The sequence below is a fragment of the Artemia franciscana genome, chromosome 8 (genome assembly GCF_032884065.1).
Source record: "Artemia franciscana chromosome 8, ASM3288406v1, whole genome shotgun sequence".
NCBI lineage: Eukaryota > Metazoa > Arthropoda > Branchiopoda > Anostraca > Artemiidae > Artemia > Artemia franciscana.
Window position 1 is genome coordinate 5832887 of NC_088870.1, and position 25324 is coordinate 5858210.

The 25324-nt window shown below is 36.4% G+C and overlaps 1 protein-coding gene across 4 annotated transcripts in view; it reads left to right on the forward strand.

Annotated features, from left to right (window-relative positions):
- LOC136029906 (protein-L-isoaspartate(D-aspartate) O-methyltransferase-like) overlaps positions 1 to 25324 on the forward strand; it is a 46849-nt gene that overhangs the window by 19235 nt on the left and 2290 nt on the right. For 2 of the 4 annotated variants that reach the window (XM_065708408.1, XM_065708407.1), the window contains exons 6-7: positions 2363 to 2451; positions 7497 to 7681. In XM_065708408.1, the coding sequence (XP_065564480.1) occupies positions 2363 to 2451; positions 7497 to 7673 (266 nt within the window). In that variant the 3' untranslated portion in view covers positions 7674 to 7681. The remainder of the gene's footprint in view (positions 1 to 2362; positions 2452 to 7496; positions 7682 to 25324) is intronic. The other 2 variants (XM_065708406.1, XM_065708405.1) reach the window with 1 other exon arrangement.

Sequence of the window (25324 nt, forward strand, 5' to 3'; positions counted from 1 at the left end):
GGCTTAAGATTTTACTTCTATTTTTAAAATCAATATAATTACTACAAATCCTTGCATAACAAAGTAACTGTGAGAAAAACGCCGAATATGTGATATTTGAGTGTATATTACTTTCAGGGAATAGGAAACTAATCACTTCAAAATCAAAATCATCTGTTTTATTATACATTTTAAAACTTAATTTATTAGTATCAGAAATATTAATATTTAAATCTCATTTTAGAAAATAGGGGGAAACACCCCCCTAAAATTCACACAATCTTTAACGAAAATCACTTCAGCGTATCAGAGAACCCTATTGTAGAGGTTTCAAGCTCCTATCTGCAAAAATGTGGAATTTCTCATTTTTTCCAGAAGACAGATCACGGATGCGTGTTTATTTATATTTTTTTTTCCCCAGGGGTGATCGTATTGACTCAGTGGTCCTAGAATGTCGCGAGAGGACTCATTCTAAAGGAAATTAAAAGTTGTAGTGCCCCTTTTTGGTTTGAATTTTTTTGGATTTTTTGGTTTGGCGGAGGGGGGGGGGGTATGCGAAAAGATCTTTAAATGGAGATAATTTCAATAAAGGGGGCGCAGGATTTTCTAGCATTATTTAAAAAAACAATGAAAAAATAAATATGAAAAGTTTTTTCGACTGAAAGTAAGGAACAGTATTAAAACTTCAAACGAACAGAAACGTTTACGCATATGAGGGGTTCACCTCCTTGTAATACCTCGCTCTTTACACTAAAGTATTTTTAGTAATTTCAACTATTTATTCTACGGCCTTTGTGATTCAGGGGTAATTCTTAAGGAATTAGGAAAAAATTAAGCTTTAGTGTAAAGAGCGAGGTATTGATGAGGGGGGAACACCCTCATATACATTATAAAAAAATACGAACAAAGAAGTTTGTTACGTAAGGTAATTGGTAAGTTACTGATATTTTTTACTAATGAAAACGTTCGTAAAAAATTAAAAGTTCTAGTTGCTTTTTTAAGTAATCAAAAAATTGGAGGGCAACAAGGCCTCCTGCCCCGCTCCTTTTTTCTCAAAATCTTCCGATTAGAACTATGAGAAAGCCATTTAGCCAAAAAACATTAATATGCAAATTTCGTTTTAATTATTTATGTGCGGAGAGCCAAAATCAAAATATGCATTTATTCAAAAAGTTCAGAAAAAAAACAAGTTTTTTTTAACCGTAAGTAATTAGCAACATCAAAACTTAAAACGAACAGAAATTACTCCGTATATGAAAGGGGTTTTTCCTCCTCAACGCCCCGCTCTTTACACTACTTTTTAAAACATTAAAAAACTTTAGCGTAAAGAGCGTGGCGTTGAGGAGGAAAAGTCCCTTTCATATACGGAATAATTTCTGTTCCTTTTAAGTTTTAATGCCGCTCCTTACTTTCGGTTAAAAAACTTGTTTTTTATATTTAATTATCAAGTAGAGTCAACTCTTTCTTTTACTCTGTTATCGCAGAGTAAAAGCGTCAAACTTGGCTAATTAAAACAATTTTTAAGAAGCGGCCACAATCAAGAGAAAATTTAGAAAATAAATAATTAAAATAATCAAGATTTTCCTATTTATAAGTAAATTCAAATAACCTCTATGTATAGAAAATTACGTACGTAGTGTGAAACCGCTTAAAAACTTGTTTTAGTAACTGTGACCATAGCGAAACATTGTTGCCTGCGTTTGCACTTTTTAGGCTCTTATTCGTGGTTGTTGAGCATTGATATTGTCAGGAAAGTGTATTTTTCAAAATCTGTTTTTCATTTTACTCGCACCTTCGGCGCATTTTTGGCGTATTTTTGGTCCGAGAATGGTGCCCTATCTTGTTTTTTTTTTTATTTTAGGGCTGCTTTATGCTCTAATACGCATTTGATAAAACTGCAAACACCTGAAATGTTAAAGTATTAAGAAAAGAATAAATAAACTTCATATACAGATAATGACAGAGCAAGAACATGCGTACCAAAAACTGACCATTGCTTCGCACTTTACAGTTATGCAAAAGCTTAGATGGTGTTGTACACAATAATGTACTAGGGTTAATAAAATTATGAATGTGTTGCGTCAGAAAAAGTTGCACTAAAGCCATATACCTTTCGCTGCTTTTTTGTTAAATTCCTTTACAGTCCTACGAGCAACAGTGAACTCTTTTAAATCATGGTTCGAATGATACCTGAAAAACACAAATAATTGCTCCTAAAATTTAAATCCACACTCTCATAAAAAAATTAACTTTTTTTTCTAAAAGACTTAAGTTTTGACAGTTTTTATATAAATCAAATTGATTTTCGGAATAGATTAAACTTCTGTTTCTATAGGAAAGTTCGTTTAGGACATTTTGTTTTAATAAAATAACTTATTTTTAGTTGGTGATGGAAGAAAGGGATACGAACCAGAAGCACCATACAATGCCATTCACGTGGGAGCAGCGGCTGAACAAGGTGTGCCGGATGAGGTCAGTTTTATTAAGGCATTTTAGTTGCAAAATCTCCTCAAGAATGTCTTTAAGAGAGGCTTAAGGAGGCAATATTTTTCTCTTCCACCAAGAGACACAAAATTATTGAGTATGTGCATAAAGTTGGGGAGTAGGGCTCCTCAAAAATGGGGATATATCGCTTTGTTTTGGACATTCTTCACCCTTCCCAAGAATAACTCATGGCTTTACGTATAACACCATCTAAGTTTTTTTCTTACGATTGTTTTTATACATAGAGGTTGATTTATTTATTTGTTTTTTTGCACTTTTGGTTTTCATGGATATGAGTCTTATAAACCAGGCATTTGGGGTGACAAAGAAGAATAAATATGTTTATCTTTAATATTTAATTTTTTAAAACTAGCGGTTAAGTATTTTTATACAAATAAATTAAATATGATTTAATTAAACCTGTAAGTAAATTAAACACATATGTTTCTACCCCGGTAAGTCACTAAGCTTTTGAAGTCATTTGTAATTCTTTAGCTAGTGTCTTCATAAGCGCGAAAAGCAGGTCGTCCTCGTCTGCGGTGGGAGAAATGCGGTGGGAGAAAGATTTAAAGGAAATGGGAACTTCTTTGGAGGGTGTAAAGAGGAAGGCATTGAATAGATTGGGATGGAGGTAGAGCGTGCGTAGCTGTGTTCTCTGTAGCCTCAGGGTGCTTGGTGCTACGGTGAGTTGTTAGTAGTAGTAAAAGTAGCAGTTGTGAGCCCTAAATTTAAACCACATGAAATGACCTCAGCTTAGCTTTTCTTTTATGGAGAGGGGAGCAACTGGCCAGCTATGGGGGGGGGGGGCAATAATCATTATCTTAGAACTAAGCTTTACACTTTTTTTATGTTGATTTTTTAACGAAAGTGGGTAAGCTGAGGGGTGGGCACTGTATTTTTTTAAACCTTTGCCACATCTAAGAAAAACGCCTGCCTACGACATATCATATTTTGGTATGTTTTAGGTTTTATTGTGATATGTTTTATTTTTAAGTTTAGTGGAGATTTTATTTTTAATATGTATGGTATGTTTGTAATCTTAAAAGTATTTCCATGTTAAGTTTTTTTTTCTAAATCAAGGAATAAGTTTGGCTAGCTCGTTTATACCCAAGACTGATAAACCTTCCTTTAAAATAGGGGGTAGTATGGCGATGACCGTCCTCTAATTTTCTGGAAACAGTCTATAGTTTTTTCAGACTACAGTATATACCTTAACCTTTCTCTTGATATAAATGATCTAGTCTTTTCTAGTCCTTTCTATCAGTCCTGTCCCTAATTTCCTAGACCCTCCTAGGATAATCATAACAAAGGGTTAACAGTTGGTTAGAAAAATATGTACGAAAGAGCCTTTCATTTATCAAGGAGGCACGATAGTGCTTCCTAAACGAGGGGACAGATGGTAATGCAAATTAGTTTTGCTTTATGGTGACCGGCGATGCTTGGATGTATTTTTAAGACCAAGATTTAATTTTGAAAAAAAACTAACGTTTTTCATCGATAAAGTTTCTCTGAATTTGACCAACCGACTTCTACCCCATCCTCCATTAAAATTGGTCTTACTATGCATGAAATTTATAGGAATATATTGAAATTTATAAACTTGCCTTCGAAATTTTAGTGTCTTTGGATCTTTTCTCCATGTTTTCCGAAAACGACGTTTAGCACCTTTTTTTATGAACTGTATTCTTTTCCTTTTACCCGACCCCGACTTTTAAATCATTTTACTTTTTTTTAATGTTCTTTTATCTTATTTTTTAAATGACTTTTAACTTATAGGGTGCATTTTGATCATTCGAGGCTGAAATTTGAAGTATAAAGTTACTGGAAAGTATCTCTGTAAAACATTGAGAGCTGAATTCTTTAGTAGCAAAAAAAAAAGTAACCCCCTTTTTTTTCGAAAGCTCAAAAAAATATGTTTGAAAGCAACTTGCTAATGTCCTGAAATGCATAAAATACGCCGTTTTTCTTAATTTATCTATATCTATAGATATAGATTTTTTTTGGAGCCGTCTTAGCCGAAGGGCTAGGACGCTAGGCCTGAAATCCTCTGTTCCTTAGGACAGAGGTTCGAGACCTTGGATTGCGGTTTATTTGGTTTTGAAAGGGGTCGGTGGTGTTACTCTCTAAGCTCAGTTACAGTCGAAACAGCTCTAAAATGGCTACATGGAGAAATCTGGGAAAGGAAAACAGGAAGGGTATGTGAAAGCACAGGATGGCTCGCCCCCCAATCCTCCCCCATTTGCACTTTCTTGCTGAATATCCACGAAGCGGAGATCAGCGCCGTCGGTTGGGACTGTAAAAGTTCAATGTCAGATTCTTCGCCTTTACCATATTCGAAAGTCAAAACTCATATTTTAAAAACTTTCCTGGCAAAATCTGAGAAAGGAATTAATCAACAGAAAATCATACACAAACAATTCGAAGAAGACATGAAGTAAAAAGAATAAAAAAGGCTTTGCCCGAATATTAAATTTTAAAACTGTAAAACTTAACAAGAATCGTTGGGGGAGGATTACCACCCTACAAACGCAATAATGTCTAAAAGGCCCATGTTTAAGACTGCGCTATTAAGGCCACCCCTCCCAAAAGAAAATATCTACAACTACCTTTGAATAGAACTGCTAGTTTTCAGCAGTTAGTTTTTTAAATCCCTTTTCCGCTTGGCGCTTTAAGAAAAAAAAATGGCGCTAAATGAATTATTCACTTGGAAACCGTGTTCTCTAATGTTTTGTTGAAAAGTAGGCACTTTCTGTTTTACGTGTAAAACTCTTAAGGAAAACAGTTGGAGTGAGGCACTGTGTAAAGCTGTTACATTTAAAAAGGATCTGGGCAGATAGTTTATTATCACGTGAGAAACAGAACAAGTAAATAATGAACATCACTGAAAATATGATTTAAATTTCTGTTAAATTTTGAGATTTTATGTTTTTATTTAAGATTTTTCTCAATTTTGATTTTTCAGTTTCGAGATTTTTTTTTTAGAATTGAGAAAATTGAGATTTTGAATTGAATTTGAGATTTTGAGAGAAATTTCAAAATCCTGAGATTTTTAGATTTTGAAATTGGATTCTTTTTTTTTACTTTTGATTTTTTGAAATTTGATATTTTGATATTAGAGACTGTTAAATTTAGATACTTAAGCTGTATGATGTAAAGTCTCTGTCAGTACCTGTTGAGAAACGAGAATTTTCAAATGTAGGCATACATCTTTTGGAAGGCAGCTTCCTAAAAAAAACTGAATACAGCAGCCTTAGATATTAGGATTTAAGAGGGATGGTATCCTCTCGGGTCTTGTGGTTTTTATATTTTAAAGATACATTTCCTGGTTAAACCTCATCCTGTTTAAGGGAAGAAAGCTTAAAAATTAACGAATTAATAAATTTCAATCGAATGTGTATCCTTCTACAAAAAAAGACCTTGCCTTAGACCTTAGTTCCTCCAGAGCCAGCGGTGGCGCATAGGGAATCAACAATGCTTTTCCATTCGTCCCGCATTCATGCTGCAGCGATGACGTCTTCCCATTCAGGTAGTAGTGAGGTACCAGTCGCCCTTAGATATCGGTCATATGTTTGTCTCAATGTATTTTTGGGATGGCTTCGCTTTCTTCTACCGTCTGGCATCCATTCATAGGTTGTTTGAGAAAAGCGACTCTCTTCCATACGAAGAATGTGTCCCAGGTATGTCCACCGTCTTCTTTTCCGCAACTTAATGACTAGAGGTTGACCTGTTTTTTTTTGTGCGTATTTCTGCATTTGTAATTTTTTTGTTGTCCACTTGTATTCAAGATTCTTCTGAGGCTCATATTTTCAACTGCGAGGATACTTTTTTTCAAGCTGGGTGTTTATTTTCCAACATTCCCTTGCGTAAAGAAGAGTTGAGAATACATTGCTGTTGAAGAGTCGGAGCTTCAGTCACCTTGGATATTTGTCACTTCTCCAAGTTGGCTTCAGTCTATTAAAGGCACCTGTAGGTTGTCTAATCCCACGTTTAATGTTGGTCGAAATCTCTCTCTCACAGTCGATTCAGCTACCCAGGTACTTGAATTCCTGAACTTGCTCTAGGTCCTTGTTTTTGCAATGGAGAACAAGTGGCGAGCTTGTGGTGGCCATGCTCTTCGATTTGTCAATGTTTATCTTTAGCCCGACATTCTCTGCATTCTCGGTGATAGTGACAGAATTACACAAGGTCATGAACCAAGTTCGGTGACCAAATTAAAGGAGGTTCTGAAGTGACTGACCCTATTTTTGTCCTATTCTCTGTTTTTCATGTCTCGTGGTATTAATGAAGTCGAAAAACTGCGTTAAGTTTTAAACAAATGTACTTTACCTGTCAAAATCTAGTATTTTAATTTCAAAATTTGTTACGAGTGTTTTTGAAGAACTCGCCTTGGCCTATTTAAAAATCATGTCCTGATTTCTTTATTAGTTCAGATTTTCGGATAGTCTCTTGCACAAATTTAGAGTTACTTAAATACAATTTTCATTCTGTCTCCTCTTCTGCAAAAGAGCAGAGGAACATTTCGAACGTCATGTAAATATAATTTTAATTTTTCTATTTGTAAACATTGCTAGCTATGCTTTCTAAGTTTTTGTCTTGAAGTATCACATCCAATTTCTTTTGTCAGCGAGAAACTACGACACTAATTATAATATAATACTACATTTCTGGCGTAGGTACAGCCCATAATATAAGTGGAGGGATTGTAAGGTAGTATTTCTAAGATGGCGCTGAACTTGCAATCCCATTTCCTTTAAGGCAGGGTTTGAGTCCTGGTGTTACCAGCCCTTTGGCTTGGGGTGGAGGCTAATGGTGTGACTCTGTAAGCGCAATCATAGAGAGTCTGGTGAGCTCAAGGTTAAAAAATCCCCACGAAACATCTAAATTTAAGATCCCAGATGAGACGAAAACACCTGGGTCTGCTTCAAGTTAGTATTTCTAGGAGGAAAAGGGGCTAATTTTCTAAATTTTGCTATTTTGTGCATGAGATTTATCCTTGCTGGTTATGGCTAAAAGCTTTTATTTTTTCGGTTTAGCTGATTAAACAGTTAGCCCCTGGAGGAAGAATGGTAATACCAGTCGGGAACAAGTTGGGTATGCAAGCACTAGAACAAATTGATAAATTGCTTGATGGACAAATTGTTCGCCAGTCGCTTATGGACGTTATGTATGTGCCTCTCACTGACAAGGATTCGCAATACACAAAGTGGTAAGCCTGCCTGTGAGTATTCAACTAACCTTGTACTTTAGTAAACTTGTATAGTTAACTCACATAATTACACGTTGATAAATTCTACCACCAAGTGGTCTCAGATCTTTTTCTACTATGGCCTATTTGGAGTAAGAATTTGGTGAGATCATTCTGAAATTAATCTTCCCAGTATGACTGTCCCGAGGAGGACTGTGTTTATAACGATTGATCTTTACTTTTAAATTCCATTCAGATCGGTTTTAATAATATATTACATTTAAATTACATACACTCATAAATACTTCTTAAAAAATAAGTTCTGGCCCATAATTCATATTAATTTGGTCCTTTTTGATGATTCTGTTGAGGAAACATTAAATAACACTGTTAATTACAACACATATTGTTGGTCCTCCATTTGCTAGCCAGCATGAAGTCAAATTGCCTCAAAATAACTCAATTAAAAACACTAAAACAAAACTTCAACCTCAATTTTAACGGGAGAAAACAAGATCTGATGTCGCTCTCAAAATTAATACTAAAATTATAAATAATTATACATCCCCTTTTACATTCATTCGATATCATTTCAAATTACTTACAGTTACCTAACGCTTTTTACTCAGATATTTTTTCGGATATATTTTAAATGATGCAAGACTCGGTTTACTTATAATTACCTCTGGTAGGTCATTCCAAAATCGTGAACATAAAATGTCAAGTGAAAAATCAGACCGAACACATGGCGTATACGGAACAACCAACAGGCTTCTATACTGTGTTCTTCCCTGGTGTGTTTCAGCCACAGACACATTTATTGAAAAGTATTCTGGTAGTAGAGATTAAAAGTATTTGTAAACAAAAAGTGATTAATTTTGTTTCTTGCTTGATTTTATGTTTTGCTCTCCCGAAATAAAACCAGACTCAAAAACTGCAGTTGTCACTTCGTTCCAGACCTCTGACCATTTGCCGATCAGTAACATTTTTCCCATTAGTCTGATGCCTCCCGAGTCTACCCAGTCAAGTAGCTGTAGCAAGTGGCGCGAAATAAGTGACTGGGAAAAAAACTGATTTGCTCACCTTTCTTGGTATAAGTGATGGTATCCTTACTAAAATTAAAGTACCTTTTCAGCTTCTCTCTCAGAAATCGTCTATTAGTGTGCATAAGCAGCAAATTCTGCTAAATATTTATTATGCTGAAATTGTACATGCCTTGCGTGTCCCTGAGCGTGCGAGTGTCCCAGTCCGGAGGTTTCGAGTCGGAACCGAAAAACCTGGCTGGTCAGGTAATCCAGATATCGTCGATTCCTGTGTAAAGTCAAAATTCTGGTTCCATGTCTGGAGGGAGTGTGGCAGGCCGCGCAGTGGAGTGGTGAATGAAATCCGTCTCTACACAAAGCGCTATTTTGCAAAAGTGTTAAAAAGTCACCAGGTAAAGTCAATAGCCGAAATGCCTAGCAAGGGTAAAAGTGATCCCAATTTTATTTGGAATGTTCTAAGGCATGATAAGTCTAAATCTTGCAGTGATGTTCTAATCAGTACTGAAAAGTGGCACAACTACTTTAAAGGTGAATTTTCCAGTCCCGATCCTTTGCTCGAGAGTAAGTTTGAGAAAGAACTTGACGGGCTCTTGCTCGAGTCTGCTAATGACCTCGGTTTCGTCGTAACCCCATCAATGGTCACGAAATGCATCCTGAAACCACGAAAAAAGACTTCCCGTGGTGCGGATTCGATTTGTGCGAAGCACTTGGAATTCGGTTCTTGTGTCTTAGTTGAACATTTATCACTACTGTACCAAATGATTTTTGTTACTGGTATTGTCCCCAATTTATTCAGTACTGGTTTAATTAGTCCTATTTTGAAAAAAGGAAAGCCAGCTGTTTGTTTTTCCTCCTTTAGGCCAATTACTGTTTCTCCTGTTTTATGCAAAGTATTTGAGCTGTTGGTTGTTGATGAAATTTCTAGTAAGTGTTACATGCCAGAGAACCAATTTGGTTTTAAGAAAGGTGTAGGTCGTGAACATGCTCATCATCTCATTGCAAATGTGTTACTTCATACCGCTAAAAATGATGAAGTACTGTTTTTTGCTGGGCTATACGTGTCTAGAGCATTTGACTCCGACATACATGCACAGATACTGCTGGTAAAAAAAGTAAAAAAGGAAAAGGTAAAGGATACGGCATTAGACTTTACAGTCCGTACCGGCGGTGCTGATCTCCGTTTCTTGGCCCTTCAGCCAGGAAGTGCAATGGGGGGTTGGGGGCCAGCCATCCAGTGCTTTCGCACACCCTTCCTAGGGTGTTCCTAGGTTCCAGATACTGCTGATAGCATATAAACGCGGTACGGACCCTTCGGTAGTTAGGGCTATACCCGACATGTATAGAAAGCTGAATGCTAGAGTAAGGTCCCTGTTTTACATGGTGTTGTAGATCTTACCCTGCTAATACCCATTAAAAAGGTATTAGACGAGGAGCTCGGGCCTCCCCGCCCCTGTAGAATAACAGCGTAACCGAGCCCCAGCAAAAAGCCCTCACGACATGCATTTTCAAAGGAATATACGCTTCATTAGTAAATTACGCAGATGACGTACTGAATGTAAGTAGAACACAAGCAGGGATTGAAGAAAACTTTCGTATATTGTCAGATGAATATAATCGTATTGGTCTCAATTTTAATCATAGTAATAGTGAGATTCTAGTTTTTAATCGCCGTTGCCAAGATCCCGCTGCTTTATCTCTTGGTGTGCACGTCATACAAGACCAAGAACGTCTTACGTCCCTTGGAGTCCAAATTGGAAAAAATCTCCGATCGACACGGGTCTTCCTTAAAGATTTTTTTGCGGAAAAAACTAGGAAGGCATATGGCCTGTTGGTATCGCAGAAGTTCAAGTTTAACCATCGCTCCCGTGCTACTTCATATAATGCTTTTTTAGTTCCCCATTTGCTTGCGCTTGCCCCATTTTGGTCTCTTTTCTCGCTGACAGATGCCAGCTGAAAGAAGTGCTTTACAAATATGCAAAATATCTACTTAAATTGCCTCTATGGACCAGTAATGCAACTCTGTCAACACGTTACGGAGTAGCTAGTCCAGTGCGTACAGTAGAAAAGCGAAATGAGCGTTATACAACACGTCTGGGCAGTAATAGCACTTTGCTAAGTGTTTTCCGATAGTTTTTTCATGTTATAAGTGCTGAGTTTGATTTCGTTTTTGGATGTTTGTTGTTTTTCTTTTCTTTTGTTTCTCCGTCAGTTTTGTATTTTTTTTTTTTGCAATATGACGGGAAATAAACATATATATACATACATACATACATTAAAAACTCCCAAACTATCGAAAGAAAATAAAGAATCTATTTCGTTAATTAGATTTAATGCTTTTTGATTTATGTTTTCTAATCATGTTTGCACGGGATTTAAATGTCGCCGTCCAGACAAGAGAGTAGCATCGGATATGGGACTGTATCAGCAAAAAATAAAGAAGATGAAGGATCTTAACAGGAAGAAACTGCTTGGTTTTTTTTTAATATTCCCAGATTTCTAGAAACTTACTGTTTTCAGTAAGAAACAACTGTTACTTGTTGTTTGAATCAGTGGCTCTGGTGGTGCAGCCAGTTGAGGAAATTTAACTTTTTCTGAGGCGCAACACATTCCCATTGTTTCACCATTAAATTTCAAGGCCTTGCAATAGGGACAAATTTTGGACATAGTCCCGATTTGAACACATCTACTCAAGTTATAATCATCGACTGGCTGTACCTGAATGCCAGGCGATAATTTTCACGTTGTTCTTGTGATTCCTCGGCACGCTTCCTTTTGGCATTATCTCTTTGAGCCGTAAGCATGTTTTGACGTTGTTCTTGTGATTCCTCGGCATGCTTTCTTTTGTTACTTTCTCTTTTAGCCGCAAGCCTTTTGGCATTATCTCTTTAAGCCGCTTCGTCGGCTGTTTCTTCTGCCATTGTAGGATTTATACTAAAATTTCTCGCACGATTTGATTCCTCGGCTGTTTCTTCTGCCATTGTAGGATTTATACTAAATATTCTCTTTGAATCGCAAGCCTTATATGCTTATAATGACGTCGTATAAAAAGCCTTATATACTTATAATGCCGTCAACTTATAGTGACGTCATATACAAACAAACAGAATACATACATGACGTCATAATGCTCAATCCTTATAATGACGCCAGTCGATAAACCTACAAAAATGCATACAACTTATTTTTATATATGTGGATAATAAATAATGAATAACAAGTCTTGAAACTTGTCTTGAATAACAAGGAAAATACATTGGTTTAAATATCAAGAAAATGGCTACAACAACGATATTCTGCATCGATTCTCTTAAATAATCATTCCACATTCTCATCTTCTTGTCTATACAGTCAAAAAGACTTTTAGAAACCCAACGACACCAGGGGAAAACCTCCCTGGAGAAGTGGACTACACTCTTCACAGCATTTTTTCCATAACAAAACAGTGTAACAACTGGAAAACAATGTCCAATATCTTCCTAATCTGTGAGACAGATGTTTTAATGGACGTAATATACTTCAAAGGATGCAAGAAGCTACCTAAAAATTGCAAACTACAAAGTTTAAGCTCAGTCAGGAGAACCCAACAGCTAGAGGGTCATCATGCTTCGATGTTCCTAAGCAATATGTATTTGTTTAAAAATAGTATCCATAAATGGACCCGGCAGAAACAGGGAGACGGAGAAAATAACTAGTAGAATGCATTCAGTTAGTTTAGTTTCCGATTGATATTACGATTTTGTGATTTACCGTTCAACTATTTTGCTTACGAATGTTCTTACTCCGTGTCAGTGTGGAGCTTTCCTTTGAAGATCTTAAATACACTAATTAAATAATTTACAGAGGTGCAGTCTGTGTCGTTTAGCCCCAAAGATGAGTCAACACGTAATCTGCACCTTCAGTACTGAACCTTCAGTACTTACCTTCAGCTACTGTCTGTAAGCAATCATTCCAACCTTTTTCATTTGGTTAATCGGCAGCGATCAGTTCAAGAATGACTGGGTCTAGAGCAAAACGGAACTGTTTTGAGCGTTTTCCCATCATGAGGTCAAAGGCATTTTTTGTCTCTAGGACAGGACTTTCATTCAGTTTGTGTTTGTAGAATTTTTCATACCTCTTCTGAAGAAGCTGTTATGCAGCCTGGACTTCTGAACAATGATGATACACGGGAAAAATGGTTTAGTTGAACCAATTTTGAGAACTATTTGCATGCGTTTGTGTGTTAGCTGTTCCAGCGAATATATATGATGTCTATAAAAGAAATAAAGCTACAAGTATATAAAATTATATTTAAAGATTTAGCTGTTTAGAATATTGAAATCATTACGAAAGTTCTACACTAGTGGGAGTTCAAAACATTCTTTTGTTGAATGGTAAAATCTGCGGTAATTTTGGTTTTCTGATTTATGCTCCTGATGCGGACTCCTTAATTACCGTTCGTTGAAAATTATTTTTTTTTTTGAAAAGAGAAGGATTGCGCCACTCCAAGAATAGGACCAATTCTGTCTTTCCTGTGGGCTGAAAAACCGTTCGACCAAAAGTTCGTGATGACCCTCTTTCACTGAAGGGGCGTCGGTTTGACCAGTATTGCGCATAATAATCATTCTGAGTGGGTTTCCTTTTTACTTAAAATTAAAGATTGGAATTTTTTCAGATATATAGGAACTGGTGCATTTGAACATTTTTGATTCGAATTTATAGTTTACGTCAGAAGTTGGCAATTTAAGGAAGTTTTAGTTGCTTGAATATTCAAATTCTAAAACCGTTTCTAATTTTGAATGATCTCAAAATGTGATCTGAGAATCTATCTGTTTGTGGTTTCAGTACGTGCTCTCTTGAATATGGACTCAGAACGTAATTATTTGAGGGTATTCTGCTTTTCCCTTGACCGCAGCTAGATTACCAACAAAATAATTTTTGTGGTTCGTGATCCTTCATCTTTCTGTCATCAACTCGGTTCTTCTGTTATTATATTAATAGCGTGTTCAACACAATCTGGTTACCAAAAATACTCGTGGTCTTGGATTGCCACCTCCCACAAACTCGTCTAAGTAAGAGAGTTGTCATTATTGGCAGAATCACAAAACTGGGCTGAGACCTAGGCCACTAAGACCTATTGCCTCTGTACCATAAAGAAATTGTCTCCAACAAGCACCAGTAGCAACTGGGCTGATGGCGTCCCTTCATTCTTCAGGTGTGTCTTTCTCCAATTTTTCCTATTTGTAGAAGAGCCTCAAAGGTTCTTGATGCTCTGGCAAGGCAAGAGAACACCTTTCTTCGTCCTCAGGCTGCTTCTCGAGGACCGCAACTTGCTCTTCATGTGTCCAGGGGTACCCCAAGGCATGATTTTGGCAGTCATTACTGGCTTCATTGTATTCAATATTGGGAGTATATGCCACAAAATACCATGCCTCGTGGTTAGTCACGGGGATGGATGGTCAGTGTGCTAGCACTTGTTAACCCCTGTGATAGCTCAGTGGATTCATCTCTGCTTGGCAATAGGGACCACTGGGTTCGATACCAGCTGCCGCTATGCTAGCTGACAGGCTCACCTGTTTGTATAAACAGCACTCGGCAACTGGAGCTTTGACAACTATCTGTGCCGATTGGGGCCTACCAGCCATCCTGTACATTGTAGCTTGACGGTGACTGAAATCATCAGTATTTGTACCTTCCACTTTCCTGGCACCTGAGAAGGTTGTCACCGTTGCCCCCATACAAGACTTGGCTAGAGCCATCCATATAATTCCAGTAGACAAAGTCTTATTCCTGGGTCTTATTCCGACTTTAAAGTCTTATATTCCGACTCTATTAGTCTCAAGGTTTTTAAACTCTAATTCTTTTGTTAACAACTCGCTCAAGGTGCTGCCTCATTTCTAGATGATTGTATTCCAAATTTATAAGTTTTCTATACAGCTTCTTGTCTTCAATAGTGAATAAAAAAGGGAGCAGAATTAAGGACTTGTCGTTGCGTTTGATTTGAACGTCTTGTTTCATCTGTTGATTGGCTCCTTCTGATAGAAGGAGTTTAAATATCGAAAGATTTCCAGAGCCTATTTCCACATCTCTCCCTCTTGCCTTTAAAGAGATACTTAACGTATCTCTATGTTTGCATTTGAGGTCTAGGGATCCCTCGGTTTTTGTCACGAGTCCTTTCATCTCTGAACTTGAAACTAAAATTCGAGGGTCTGACAACTCTAAATCATAACATATTCTTGACCAGTCAGGTTGAATATTCAAACGCATTGCTAACATGGGTGTCCATTGCAAATTTAGAACCACTCGTATCATTTTCACTGAATTAACTGCATTTACCTGTTGTCCTTCAATAGGATGTGCTTGATTTTGCAAACAGATTTGTACGGTTTTTACTGGCCAGGTAGGTAGAATAACAGTTTTTTCCTCCTTAATAATTAATGACCCTGGGTAGAATTGTTGTCTATAGCAACATTCAAAGTTTTCTGTATCTATAAGGTTTAAGCTGACTTCAAGTTTGTCTTGAACTTTTTCAACTGTGTAAGAGGAATTCAGAAAAGGTGGCTGCTTTTCGCTTCCTTTGCCAATTTTCTTGATAATCAAATCAACTTTTATTTTGTAAACAATTCGAGTATCCATGATCAGTTTTCTTCTTGAAATTTTTATTTTTGGAATTAGACTACTGGCAGATGTCCAACGTCAACAATAAATTTTCTTCCTTTTCTTAGTTTCCTTTTCATTTTACAATTTTATGGAACTAATGTACAACTTTGTGTAACAAAGATAATTTTGCAGTTTTCAAAATGTTTATAATAAGATGATTATGGGTATGGTAATTAAAGTTTATGGTAAAATTGTGCTATACAATGACATCATCGCAACGGAAAGCAATGACGGATACCAATACTATACCAAAAATCATGCAATGACGGATACCAAAAATCATAGCAATGACGGAAAGCAATGACTGGAAGAATGATGGAAGCATGTAACGTTGATCAGTCCTTGATCAGATCATTGTCAAATTTATTACGATACCTACATGTTAGGAAAGAGGTAATGGGTTAAAACCTCCCGCTTATGGCAGATTTCTTGGAAATTTTCAATTATTGTGTCATGGAAAAGCTATTATAAGCTATAAATGACTCCTTCGTTAGGGACATCAATTAACGACAATGTAAGGGTGAGAATGTGGTTTTCAAAATTTTTTTTTTTGGGGGGGGGGGAATATTGTTGAAGTTGGATTTTTTCTTTTAATGGAAATACTAAAAGCAGAATTTTCAATGAAAATACCCAAAAACACGCTAAGAATCTAGAGGGGACAAAAATTCAGGGAGGGGGGGGGGGGGTAATTATCGCAATTGACAGACTTGTCCTTCTCATGCTTGTTATTTAGAACTTCGTTTGATCGATGCACTTCTCATTTCAGTGCCAACTGTTTGTGCTTGTTTTACTAGCAAAAGGTCATCATAAGGATTTATCGCACAATTTATCGACGACAATTTATGATATTATCGCATAATTCAATATTATCGCATAACATTACAATATTATGAATATTATCGCATCATTTTATATAATATTAATTTATTGTACTATTATGTAGGCCTATAGATAACATTGCTAGATATATAGATAATATTATAAATATTAACGCATAATATTATGATACTATCGCATATTTATAATAAATTTATCGAACAATTCATGTACGACAATTTATAATATTATCGTCTAATATTATACATATTATCGCATTATTATATATAATATATAGATAATATTATTATATAATTATGTAAATAATAAAGACTCATGTTTCTAGTTCTATTAGTTTAGCTTATTGTATTGCGTACCCAAACATGCAGACTCGTGCAAACACAGACACACACTTGGTAATTCTCTTAAATGAGGTTGGGCTACGGAGATGAGGCCCTGTTTCGAACATAATTTCTTTTTTACTATTAAAATTAGCTGAAATCATAGTTGTCATCCTTGAATCAGCTTCAAATGATGATTCTTCCTCGCTTATAGATTTTTTTTTACGTGTTTAAAATTTCTGGTTGCCATGGGTGGGGGCCCTCTTTTGTAAGGTCGTGACGCATACAATAACCATAATGTGTATTAACCAAAGACTGTGCATAGACTCCCCTAACTCTGATCAGCCTCATATGAAATTGGGCTGCTCCCTCCATCTTGAGTAAACATGTGCCATAAAATTCTCTCTCGGCCTGACGGAGCTTTTGAAATTGTTTTCAACTAAGTGAACCCTCTGATTCAGCATATCAGACAACCTCGCTGTAGACGTTTCAAGCTCCTATATTCAAAACGTGGAATTCTGCTTCTGTTTTTCTTTTTTCTTTTGCCAGAAAGAAGATCATGGATGGGCTTTTTTTTCTTTTTTTTTTCTTTTTTTTAGGGGTGATCGTATCTAAATAATGGCCCTATGAGATCGGGACAGGGTGGATTCGAACGAAAATTAGAAGTTCTATTGTCCTTTTTAAGTAGTCAAAAAGATGGAGGGCAACTAATCCCCCTCCCACGCCCCTTTTTACCTAAAGCTATTCGATCAGGATTTTGAAATAGCCATCCTTTTTAAAATGGTTGAAAGACCCAATGACTATGTCTTTTGGGGTAAAATTACCCCCACAGTACGTTGGAGAGATATGTAAGTTATGAAACTTGCCCATTATTTAAGTATATTATTTGTTATTAGGAATTATTCGGACATTTTTTTTTTGGGGGGGGGGGGGACTTTGTGTTTGGGTTGAGTTTTCATAGAGATAATATTCCTTTGAGAGGGAAATCTCCGAAGAGTGAATTTTCTAGGGGAAATTTCACACTGGGAGGGGTTTGACAGAATTTCTATACGGAATTCTTTTTAATTGTCTTACTTTCTCTTTGCCAACTCAATTTTGCATGTCGAGATTCTCTGGGGAAATTAGTTTCAGTGTGTTTGAATTTCTAGGGGGGGGGGGGGATTTCTGGAGTAACCGAGAAAACTATTAAAATTAAAGTTTTTTTGAAATGAAAGCATGCTAAGTAGAATTTTTCAGGTTCAATCGTCTGCAAGAAATTTATAGGGGGGGGGGGTATTTTCAGTGAGGATGGAACTGTCTGGAGGGAATTTTACGGGGGAGAAAATTTCCCAGGAGTTTCCCGTGAGGGAAGGTGGGTATATTTTATGCTAGATGAGCCAGATTTACCGGCATTATTTGAAAAAAGATCGGAAATTAAACAAGAGCTGAGAGCTCATATGGCACTTGTGACGAGGTCGGAAGAGCCAAGAGCTCATATGGCATGAGCTCTAGAAAAATACTAAGAATGAATAGATTGATTTAAAAGGAAAATCAGAGGCTTAATACCGGTCGGGATTTAAAATAAGAGCTCTGAGACACGAGGCTCTTCTAAATATCAAAATTCATTATGATAAGATCACCCACTCGTAAGTTAAAAATACTTAATTTTTTCTAATTTTTCCTCTCCCTTCAGCCCCCCAGATGGTCGAATCGGGGAAAACGACTTTATCGAGTCACTTTATGCAGGTCCCTGACACGCCTACCAATTTTCATCGTCCTAGTACGTCCAGAAGCACCAAACTCGCCAAAGCATGGACTCCCCTAATTCCCCCAAAGAGAGCGAATCCAGTCCGGTTACGTCAATCACGTATCTACGACATTTGCTTATTCTACCCACCAAGTTTCATCCCGACTTCTCCACTCTAAGCGTTTTCTAAGATTTCCGGCTTCCCCCTCCAACTCCTCCCAATGTCACCAGATCTGGTCGGGGTTTGAAATAAGAGCTCTGAGACACGAGTTCCTTCTAAATATCAAATTTCGTTAAGATCTGGTCACCCGTTCTTAAGTTAAAAATACCTCCATTTTTCTAATTTTTCCGAATTATCACCCCCCACATAACTCACCCAAAGAGAGTGGATCCGGTTCAATTATTTCAATCACATATCTAGAACTTGTGCTTATTCTTTCCATCAAGTTTCATCCCGATCTCTCCACTCCTATTCTTTTCCTATTCTTCTATTCTTATTAAACAGCCCCTGTGGTTCAATAGCCGTTCTTAAAAACGGGGAAAAACAGTCAAACTATAGCGTAAAGAGCAAGGTATTGAGGAGGGGGACAACCCTTCCATCTACAGAAGAATTTCTGTTCGTTTTGAGTTTTAATGTTGCTCTTTATTTTCATTTAAATAAACTTGTTTTTTGTTCAATTCTATTAAAAATAGACCAAGGAATCCAATTTGGCTTCAGTAAAATAACATTATTAAACAGTATACAAGTAGTACTTAAACGTGCAACTTTTCTATAGCCGAATAAAATCCTGGAGTTGTATTTATGTTTGCAATAAAATGGTTTTGGCTTGCTGCTGTGACATCACTATGTGGGTGACATCTACTTCTACTTCTACTTCTGACATCTACTTCTTTGTTTTTATTTAGAATCCTGGTATCATCAATGTCCTTTGCATCAATCTGAATAAGCTCGTAGTACTATTAATGGAAAAATAAAACCAGCCTCTTTGAAGCTATTAATAGCCTCTCAAAGGTTATTGTGTCGTACACAATGAGTAAATCCATATGGATAATTTCATAGAGACTCATTGAATTTTGAAGGTTATAGGTAGAGCCTATCCATAATTTTTTTTTGGGAGGAGGGGGTGCAGAATTTTTTTTTAAAAACGCGTCACAAATTTACTCATATGCATTTCTTTACGTTTTCAAAAGTCGGATAAACATCTCGGGGGAGAAGGCAACCCCCCTGGACAGGGCCTTGGTTATAGGTTGCCAAGTTTATGCGACTATGTTGTTTCAAAGTTTTACATATACCACTGCATAATAAGTACTTTGATGGGCGATATTTCGTAAAACTCTTCCAATCGCTGTCAAAATTTCAAATACAATGTGTTAAGCAAAATTACCTTTAAGACGAAATAGTCTGCCTTACTTACTAATGGCAGTAGTTTTTATAGCATGTATCTGACAAGGCCAAAGTTAGAACCTATTGCTGCCTGAGGTCAAATGAAGAAATATTCTGAACTCTTTGAAAGGTCAAAGGCAGGGTTTGCCAACAAAAAACATTTCTCTATAAGTGTTAGGTTGGTTTTAGATTTTTGATGAGGGATTGATCAATTTAGTCTTACCCATCTTTAATACGTAAAACTAACACTTTACAGAAAACATAAAACTGATGCAACAAAACAGATTTAAGAGTAGAAAAGACCTCAAGTAGTTGTCGATCTAAAAAACTCAAAATCACTCAATTTCACTAAAGTGATAGTTTTATTGAGTTACACAAATGTAGAGACATATAATGAGTAGGTTTGATTGAACCTGTTTTTCATATATATATTTTGCATACACTGTGAAACAATAATTTTCATTTGTTTCGTTTCAACTTCGCACTTTACTTCCGTCAGAAAGACGTTTTTTTCGATTAATTCTTTCCTTTTTAGGTTTTAAAAATATACACAATAAACCTTACAAACAGATCTTTATCAAAAATAGCGACGAAGACCACACTGCCTTTCCATAACAAGAAATACAAAGTAGAGACAATAGGGGAAATCTTTTCAAGACAGTGGAGATTATTTCTGTGGATATTTCGGCCCTATGTCCAAGGGCCGTCTTCAGCACAATACAAGAATAAGAGAGAAACTATATATATATATATATATATATATATATATATATATATATATATATATATATATATATATATATATATATATATATATATATATATATATATGTATATATAAATGAACTTACATCAAATTGTGAGCATTAAAACTTATTAAACTAATTAGTTTTAAAAATTAAAACTAAATAAAAAACGAAAGAATTTTGTTGTCATAGTCTGTCGTACTCATGACAACAAGTGAATTGTTTTTGTCTGCTTTGGTTATTATAATAGAAGGATCTTTTTGGAGATTAGATAGTATTTTTATGTCATGCAAATTCTCCGGTGTGGAATTGGTAGGAGGCTTAAACTTGTTTTGGTTGTTGTAGAGGATATTTATAAGACTAGATCTAACTTCATCCGGGTTAGAGACAGAAGGATAGTGTTTATGCAAAGTGGACTCTAGAGAGGAAACTATATCTGCCACAGGAACCTGTTTTGGTAGAAAAGAAGATTTTGGACCTTTTTCTAGTGTTTCGATTTCCTGGGGTTCCAATGTTTTAGAAGAGAGGTTAACAATAGCAGGTCCAGGAGTGAATCTTGGAGAATAAATACGGTGGACAGGTTTCACAAACATCTTCCTATGTTTGTGAACCCATTGTGCATATAGCAAACCTGTCTATGACCAATGGAGTCTTCCCAGAAATATTTAAATGAGCAATTGTTATCCCAATTCATAAAAAAGGCGATCCGTCTGAGATAAGTAATTATCGTCCAATCTCACTTCTCCCAGTTATATCTAAAGTGCTCGAGATAATTATATCCCGACGTCTTTCTTCCTTTTTATTTGGGATTCATTCTTTAGAATCGTTGATTTCTCCTCATCAATATGGCTTCCGTGCCAAATTTTCAACTGCTCATGCACTAATAGACGCCACACAGTTGATACGTTTCCAACTTGACCTTAAAAATACTGTATTGGGCTTATTTCTGGATTTTTCTAAGGTCTTTGACATGGTTGATCACAGTGTTTTATTAAGTAAACTCAACAACCTAGGGATTCGTGGAGTTCCTTTCTCATGGTTCGAATCTTATCTCTCTGGTGGAGTACAGAGTGTGAGTCTGGGCGAGGTGACTTCACATCCCCTACCTGTCCGGAGGGGCGTACCACAGGGCTCTGTTCTTGGTCAAACACTTTTTCTCCTTTATATTAATGATTTGGTTACGGACCTGGGTCCATCGGTGCATCCAGTACTTTTTGCTGACGACAGCAACTTTTTCATCACCGGTCCTAATTTACCATCGGTCGTCACCTCTACTCAAACCCTTCTGAATAGAGTACATGAGTGGTGTCTCATTAACTGTATGACCATTAACAGCAAGAAAAGTCAGGTTGTATTATTTAGAACCCCTTATAAAAAAAATTAAGCTGAACAAGCACTTGGCCTAAAATATTCTACCAATCTCCTTCCGCAGGTCGAAGTTGCCAAGTTTCTTGGTGTCCACATAGACTCCTCCCTATCATTTGCAACATATCAAAGCCTTAATCTTGATATGTGTACTTAAAACATAATGATATGTGTCCTATATCAGAGCCATAATCTTGCGACAGGTAAGTATGATTAATTATGTGAATTATTTTCTTCCTTCCGATATCATTGCGACCCTCTATTACTCTTTAATTTACCCATATATCTCACACTGCCGACTTTGGGGCAATACTTATCCTTCAGTTAACAATAAATTAAAATCTGCCCAAAACCGTGCCGTCAAAGCAGTTTTTCGGCTGCCCCGACTATATCCCACTCAGGACTTGTACTCCGATTTTGGTATTATCCTTTTTGAGCAAATCATCAAAAAATTAAATCTATCCTTTGCATAATCCGCTTACCATAAAAATCTTCCTCTCCATTTATTATCTTATTTTAATAGTAGTTATTCTGAAGGCTTTTGTCTCCGTTCATCCAACCCTTCCTTCATTGTCCCCAAGTGTGTTTCCGCCCAGAGATCCCCCATTTATAAATCCATACTTCAATGGAATTTAATACCCTCCAGTGTCGAGTTACCCACAAGTTTTCGCACGCTGTATAACAATGTCCTAAAATTTTGATATTATAATTCCCTATATTTTTATCCAATTGCCTTTAATTATCCATGTTCTCTCTTTTCTTTCTTTTCTCTCTTTCATTTTCAATTTTTTGTTGTTATGGTCCTTAACAAGCTCGCTTCTAGGATCTTTATTATTATTGGTGTTATGTGTTCTATTTTTTTTTTTTTTGCGTAAATTGAATGGAATTGAACCTAAAAAACACAGAGCATTCTAGTTTGGAAGCTGGCGCAGAGTAAGCCCATGTTGAATAAATACGGCCATCATTAACTTGAAAACGCTACATCTGTCTAGACCTTAAATACTTGTCATCAGGACCAAAAAGTATGAGCAAGATATAAGAGCGGAAATTGGCGTGAGTGTCGAAAAAAAAAAAAAAAAAAAAAAAAAAAAAAAAAAAAAAAAAAAAAAAAAAAAACACCAACGCTATCTAGCTTTTGGCAACACTTGACATCTTTTCAATATAAAAATAAGAATAATTGATTTAATTAGTGTATTTGGTAAAATTAGAGTCGTATCTGATGTCAGTAGGTATCTGATCTCAGTACCTGAAAGAAAAATGGTTACAGAGTTTGAAAAGATGCTAAATGTCGCCACATGGTACATAACGTTGGTATTTTGTTTTACTAGTGCCAGTTTCTACTCTTATAAGTTACCCATACCCTTTGTTCAGGATATCAGGATATGATCAGAACATGATGAGTTACAGCGACAATATAAAAATCCATACCATAAAAACTAGGGAAAAGAGGGGTTCGATTTTTGATGATAAACGACTTCCGTGTGCAGTTCTGTAGTTTTTGATAGTAGCAGGTGTCAAATGAATCTTAACTGAAATTTTTATTTATAAAAAGCATTTGACATAAAATTAACTTCCAAATGAGCTGTTAAAAACCTATTTATGCTGTTTCATTGCCCCATTAGCGACGAAGACAAAACCGGCAGTGGGAGAAGAAAACAAGGAGACACGTCACTACTCCCCATGCAAAAAAACACTGTTCCTCGTTGCTCAAGATGGGGACTGTAATTCTCCTATTTTGGGTTTTCAGCCATGGTAATTCCGATGGTGCGATTTTCATTTTGATCCGACACCATTTTTGAGAGTTTCAGGCTATTTTTTTCAATTTCCATAAATTTGTTTTTGCAACAGACTTGTACCATCAAGATTAATTGAAATAATAGTTACCATTTGTGAATCAAATTGAAATGGTGATTCTTCTTCTCTTGACAGTTTTTTTCTCAAAAAGCATTTTTAAATTCTTGTTTACTTTAGAATCGACTTCGTTCTTTACTAGGTTGCGTCTGATGCCGCAGCTATGATTAATGAAAAGTAACAATTAATATCCTAGTTCCCGCTTTGGGGATCATGGCCCGATTTGAACCATTGAAGGAAGGGGAATCTATTAGTCCATGTCTTAATGAAGGTTTGTTAAAAACCTTTAGTTAGAAGTAACATGTGATGCACTGTTTAGCTCTTTATGAATCAACGACTCTGTGAGAGGAGAGGTAGGGCCCTATTTTTTTTAGGTTATATTTCAGAAAGGGTTGTTGAAACGAGAAGCTCGATGGAGATTGTGAGATAGGGTTGTAGTTGTTTTTTGGGAGATTAAGTCTGTTTTGTCCTCTGTAGGGGGGGGGGGGTCAGGGTAAGGAGGCCTCTATGTTCTTTTTATCAGGACGTCCACAGACAGCGGTTCTCGAATCCCAACTAAATTGGTTTGAAGTTAGATTTAAAGTTCACGGTGGAATGTGGACGCAATCACACCGTTGGAGAGAGAGGGGGCACTTAAATTCTTAATACCATGATATCGACCATAAGCGACTGTTGGATCTTACCCAAATATGGCGGAAAGTAAAAGTAGTGTAATTGTCCTAGTTTTCGCGTATCTTACCCGACTATTGTAGTAGTTCCTCTATTCTTGTCATCGTGACTTCTTATAGATCAGGTTGACAGATGTAATCAAAACTTAGTGAAAAGTAAGAACTGGTGCCACCCCTGTGCTTTTGTGGCACGGGACCAAACTTATCTCTGCTGGTAATAGGTAAGGGTAATGGTAATTGATAATGGAAATTAGTTTAATCTGAACATGTAACACAGTTTATCAGATTTCAAGGCAATTTTTTGGGAAGGGAGAGTGGATTTCCACCTTGTTGGTTTTTGCACCTGAACACGAACATGAGTACCTAGCACGGGGATACCATAGAGAACTTATGGTAGGCACGGCACTTGCCTGGATAGGGAATTTTAAACGCCAAATACTTGCCTGGGTAGGGAATTTTAAGCGCCGAAACCCTATAGGCAAGTGTGTATTCTCCTGATGAGCCCTTGTCTTGGGTGGTCGTCTTTGAACTATTTGTCTTATCTATTGCTTTAAATATTCGACATATGACGACCTGTACTTACTTACGACACGACTGCCTGTCCATGGATTATTCTTTACGGTTGATTGTGTATGGCTATGCTGTTTGACCTCTGTAATTGGATGGATGAGTAGGGTTACAGCCTCGTTCAAGTACTTATCTATATTAATTACTAAAGTAGGAAAAAAGTCTTCCTTTTTCCTTCTGTTTTCTTTTTTGTTTTAAATTTTTTATTTTTATTATCTATCTATTTTTTATATATTTTATGTATTATTTTTAGTTAATAATTATTATTGATTATTATTTTTTTTTATATTTTATGTTTGGTTTTATGGTGTGCGTTTGTTTCTGTGTTTTATGCTGTTGCACTGGTGATTTCTTTTTCCATATACAAATGAGCTCATTTGGTACCTACCAAATACACTTTTTGAGCATCAATCAAACCTAGTCACAAGTAGCAGTTAATTTTCTAGAAATACTTTACCAAGTTTATGAGGTTGGAAATCTGCGTGAAAGGAGAAAGGGGGGTCCCAACATTCTTTTGAAGGGGCCACAAGGCT